Genomic DNA, 5,444 nt, shown 5'->3' with positions numbered 1-5,444 from the left:
TATATATATATATATATATATATATATATATATATATATATATGTATGTGTATCTTTGTGCTTGTATTTTCCCCCATCATTTGACAGCCGGTGTTGGTGTGTTTGCACCAAGAGTGGTTCAGCACAGGAGAGCGATAAATTAAGTACTTGGTATGCAAAAAAAGTACTGCGGTCGATTCATTCGACAAAAAATTGAAGGCGATGCTCCAGCATGGCTGCAGTCTAATGACTTTAAAAAGAAAAAAAGATAAACAGACGGAGGTGGAATACGTCATATTACTTGGAAAACGTTAAGAACTAAGAACAAAAAACAAAAAAAAAACTCGGGTAACTTACCCAAGGCCACACGTGCTGATGTTGCTTCATGATTAATCCAAAATGACACCCATGACAGCATTACAATCAAAATGGACGGCAAATATGTCTGGAATATGAAATATCCAATATTCCGCTGTAACTTAAAACTCAGTGAGAGTCGCTGGTAGTTTCCTGAAAGAAAATGAGAAATAATAACGTTAAACAAGCGTTACAGCGGGGACCCAGGGTTCATAAACGATTATAGATTATCCCTGTTATATGTTATATATTATTTGGATGACAAAGACAAATTCACAACTTCTCTGCATCCAGCGCTGAGTTTAATTATGCTGCCTAGTGAAAGATAGTTCAGTCCCACTGCGTGGCATCTTGGGCAAGTGTCTTCTACTATAGCCTCGGGCCGACCAAAGCCTTGTGAGTGGATTTGGTAGACGGAAACTGAAAGAAGCCTGTCGTATATATGTATATATATATGTATGTGTGTATGTGTTTGTATGTCTGTGTTTGTCCCCCCCCCCAACATCGCTTGACAACCTATGCTGGTGTGTTTATGTCCCCGTAACTTAGTGGTTCGGCAAAGAGACCGATAGAATAAGTACTAGGCTTCCAAAGAATAAGTCCTGGGGTCGATTTGCTCGACTAAAGGTGGTGCTCCAGCATGGCCACAGTCAAACGACTGAAACAAGTAAAAGAGTAAAAGAGAATAGAAAAATTTCCTTATCGAGGCAAAAATTCATCCTCTAGTTTTATAGGAAATGGAATTTTATAGAAAAGGAAATGGAAATTAATATTCCAGATCTGTCGTACACTCATTCTTTAGAAACGATGCTTTGCTGCTAATGAACCTATGGCTATGTCTGGTTGGTTATTTATACTATCCCCACCATCTCTCTCTCTCTCTCTCTCTCTCTCTCTCTCTCTCTCTCTCTCTCTCTCATATATATATATATGTATATATACACGCACAATGTGTGTGTGTATGTGTAAAATAAAGCAAAGCATGAGAGATTGTTCATAAGATATTTAGTTAAATAAGCTTACGTACGTACGTTTCATTAGCACAAGGTGATTGTTAGTTACATAATGTAAATTACACAATCAGTACTTATTGTCATATCGTCAAGTCAGAGATATATAACTTTTATACGTAGAAATGTTGACAGAAATAAACTATCCACAACGGTTGATTCTGTCAACAATTCTAGAATCAAATGATATTAAGTACAATCACTATATATATATAATTTTTTTTAATAAACACAATATATGTTTTCATGTGCTACTATTAGTTTCATGTGCTGAGGACGTGCCAAACAGTGTAATATAAGACGTCTAGTGTCCCAACACAATCATTAGACGTTTTATAATACACTATTTAGCATGTTCTCAGCACATGAAACTAATAGTAGCACATAAAAATATATATCGTGCTTATAAAATAATATTCATCTCTCACCAGATGGAATACTTTTTGTGTTGATCTTACCATCACGGAACAGTACACTACACACACACACACACACACACACACACACACACACACACACACATCAAACATGTACTCAAATATGTACATGAATTGCAACCCTTAGCTTATATACACAGAGGAAAAGTTATGAAAATGATTCTCAAAGACTGCTGTATTTCTTTTTTGAGTGACGGGAAAGGTAAGATTACGTCTGCTAATATTATGTAAAAGGCAGAAGTACTAAAGGGTGATATAACCACGCATGCCCTTATATTAAAGAAAGAACAAACAATTTCCCACTTTATAAATAATACTTTACTCCTAAATAAGCTCGGAGTAAGACTGTGTGCTTTTTCTGTCCTTTTATTATACTCTAATTATTCTGCTAACACGCAGACTTATAAAGAAGACATAATTAGAAAATAAAAAATAGAAGAATGCTTTACCTGTTGTTAGTTTCTCAATTGTTACTACAGTTTTATATTCTTTAATGTCAAACTGCGGAAGTTCGACTCTATCAACACCCATAACTGCATCTTTGCCATTGCGCCAATACATGATAACATCCACCATGGTGTAACCATCTGAAAGAAAAACGATTAAAAAGTCGATTAAGTATATAATTCAGTTATTTGCCATGTCTATCTTAAAAAATTTAAGAATATTAACCAGCGCAAACAAATATCTATTCAATCAAACGACAGAATAAATTTTACGAAGAAGAATTCAAGTTTAATGTTTCTGAAAAAATCTTTTGTCAGAGAGAGATAAAATGTTTCCTAATGTTTGAAAATCGTTTGTGTAGTTTGCGATTAGTGTGAGTCAGAAAGAAGGAAAGAAGGAGAGTGTGGCATTAAGGGAAACTAAGTGTTCGTGTGTATGTCTGTGTATGTGTGTGTGTGTGTACGCGTTTGTGAGTGTGTGTTTGTGCGACAAATCTTGGACACATGGGCAATATGTACAAATGCGTAATATGTACAATATACAACTCATAAGTGTAACGTGTGCGAACAATGTGTAACTGTCCTATGCTTTGTTAGCAAGCAGTATAGAAGTTTCATGACTCTAGTTAACTCTAGTTACTTATATTACTAAAAGAACACTGAAACTTCTGTGCTGTGTCGACAATCAAAAGAGTTCTCCAATCGATGCTATTCCTAGCAAGGGACAGCAAGTTGGCAGAATCGTAGAGCATTGAGCGAAATGTATTACGGTGTTTATTCTTGTGTACTAAGTTCAAATCCACCAATATCAACTTTGACTTCATTCTTTCGGGGTTGATAACGTTCCCGTCTAGGAAGCTTGTTTGATAGTTTCCTTAGAACACCCGATGGGATGTCTGGCTCATTGCATTATGAATTCAAATCTCGTCATGACCTACATGATTTCAAATCTCGTCATGACCTACACGAATTCAAATCTCGTCATGGCCTACATTAGTGGTAGTCTTAGTATGTTGTCCATTTTAAGGTCACCATCTGGCACCTTGTGTAACTTTAGCGGAGGAGTCCACTCTGTTGCAAGCATTCATGTCAGGTTCCAGTTTAAGGATATCTTCCTCTTCTCTTTCTCTTTCGTACCCGTCTTGGAGGTCCCGTAAACGGTCGCTGGCATTGTTCTTTACTCCAGATTAAATGATAAAAATATGTTAACGTTCTATGTGGCTAAAAATTCCAGGGTTCAGTACACATTTCCTATTAATAGAAATCATGAAAAAATCTGATTCCCTGTTGGTGGCAAAAAGAATTTTCGCTACAAATGGGGACCATTGTAGATTGAAGTACTGAAAAAAAAATCCTCATATGTATCACGAATAATTAAATAAGAAATCATTGTAGTGTAACCTCTTTTTGTGACCTCGAAATCGACAATTTCGGTTGGGTTTCCGTTTTGTATTAGCATCTTCCTTTTTATGAAATAATACAATACATCTAATATGATAAGTACTGGATGAGAACTTAATATTAAGATAATAATATTTTAGAAGAAAACAAACTTAATCAGCTCAGTTTGTTAGAAATCAACACTGCAATATAAAGATATTTGAGTATTTTATTATTACTCTCCTCATTATTGTGGTTAGCTGGCAGAACCGTTAGTATGCTGGACAAAATACTTAGCGGTATTTCTTTACTGAGTTCAAATACCTCTGAGGTGACTTTACCTTTCGACTATTGTGGTCGATAAAATAAGTATCAGTTGAGAAGTGAGGTCAATTGTAATCGACTAGTTCTCTCAGCCCCCAAAATTCAGGCCTTGTGTCTATAGTAACAAGAATTATTACTATCTTTATTTTTGTCCGCTTTTAGAACTGACGCTGTTGTAGAGTAATACTACCAAGAGTGTGTAAAGAATAACAATTATGCTTTTGTTTTTATCACCAAGCGATAGTTTCAAGTGAATGTTGTTAGGGGTAGATTGAAAATAAGAATGCTTTGATGAGTATAAACTTATAAATAAACGACATTTCGGTAAAACCAAAAGATAGAATAACTTTTTATACTGATGACGGTGCAATAAGAAATATAAAGTAGAATCTGTTTAGAACTTGATTTTCAGAAGGAATAAATTTCAAACATGTATATCAAGGATTACATAAAATGATTGATAGAAGTCGAAGAGTAATGCAAACTCGTAAACATACTTGTTTTTTTTAAAGTATATAATTTTTTTTTATAAATCTGTATTCGTAAGATTAAAGCTTCTTAGGATAATCCTTGGGATGCATTTCAGTTTTCATACTTCTCAGAATCTACAAATATATTTCTGTCGTACAAGTTTTATTGTGTATTTATATTTATGGAAATTATTTTCATTTGCTATTTTGCATTTTTTTTTTACTTGAGTAGAACCGGATGTCGTTAGGTAAATGTCTTTTTCTTTTAGTTTTCTTCACTAATATATAATTTAAACTCGCGTGACTTTAAATCTATGTAACTAGTATGAATTTCTCAGTATTCTTATACCCGTCTTTTGGATTTATATCACTTGGAAAAGATGAGAATTAAATATTAGTAGCAGAATAATCGACAAGCGGAAAAGAACCCAACGTGATTTTAAAGAAATCCGCTATTTTTCTAACTCCAAAACATTCCATCATGATTCTTTAGCTATTCAATCACAAGATTTTTATTTTAATCAGGAAATCAGTTAAAGTGAACGCCAACAAAATAAAGAGGAAAACTTCTAGCAAATAATAAGCTTATATAATTTCTTTCTTTCTTTCTTTCTTTCTTTCTTTCAACTGTAGCTTGCTCAGCCGATAAGGAATCAGATTTTCGTCAAAAAAGTAATTAGCACTTATCCCTTCCCCATTTCTCAACTGTACCCTTCGCTCATACTTTCAAACAAATGCGTTGAGTAAAGCTAAGATAATCTAATCCAAGCCAAACTAAGCCAAACCAAGTCAAGGCAAGCCAAACTCAGCCAATCCAAACTCAGCCAATCCAATCCAATCCAATCCACTTCTATAACTGGCGGGAGCGGTCCATAACTGACGTGCTTTGGTTTATCCTTCTGAGTTGAAACAAAAAAATCTTTTATGGGAAAATATTTAGAAACGTATGAGATTCAACAGGATGACTTTGATTAAGATACACTAAATGGAAACTAATGAAGAAAGATCCTAAACATGTGTTGGTAGTATATATATATATAT

General features: G+C 34.3%; 1 protein-coding gene across 1 annotated transcript in view; it reads right to left on the bottom strand.

Annotated features, from left to right (window-relative positions):
• Nucleotides 1–5,444, bottom strand: part of LOC106872511 (gamma-aminobutyric acid receptor subunit beta) — a 413,986-nt gene that overhangs the window by 89,530 nt on the left and 319,012 nt on the right. Inside the window, exons 6-7 of the mRNA XM_052970715.1 lie at nucleotides 2,233–2,370; nucleotides 337–489 (exon numbers count right to left, since the gene is read on the bottom strand). Coding sequence (XP_052826675.1) covers nucleotides 337–489; nucleotides 2,233–2,370 — 291 coding nt within the window. The remainder of the gene's footprint in view (nucleotides 1–336; nucleotides 490–2,232; nucleotides 2,371–5,444) is intronic.

Source organism: Octopus bimaculoides, chromosome 9, assembly GCF_001194135.2.
Source record: "Octopus bimaculoides isolate UCB-OBI-ISO-001 chromosome 9, ASM119413v2, whole genome shotgun sequence".
In the NCBI taxonomy this organism is placed as follows: domain Eukaryota; kingdom Metazoa; phylum Mollusca; class Cephalopoda; order Octopoda; family Octopodidae; genus Octopus; species Octopus bimaculoides.
The sequence above is the reverse complement of the archived record's forward strand: the minus strand, read 5'-3'. Positions and strand labels throughout refer to the sequence as shown.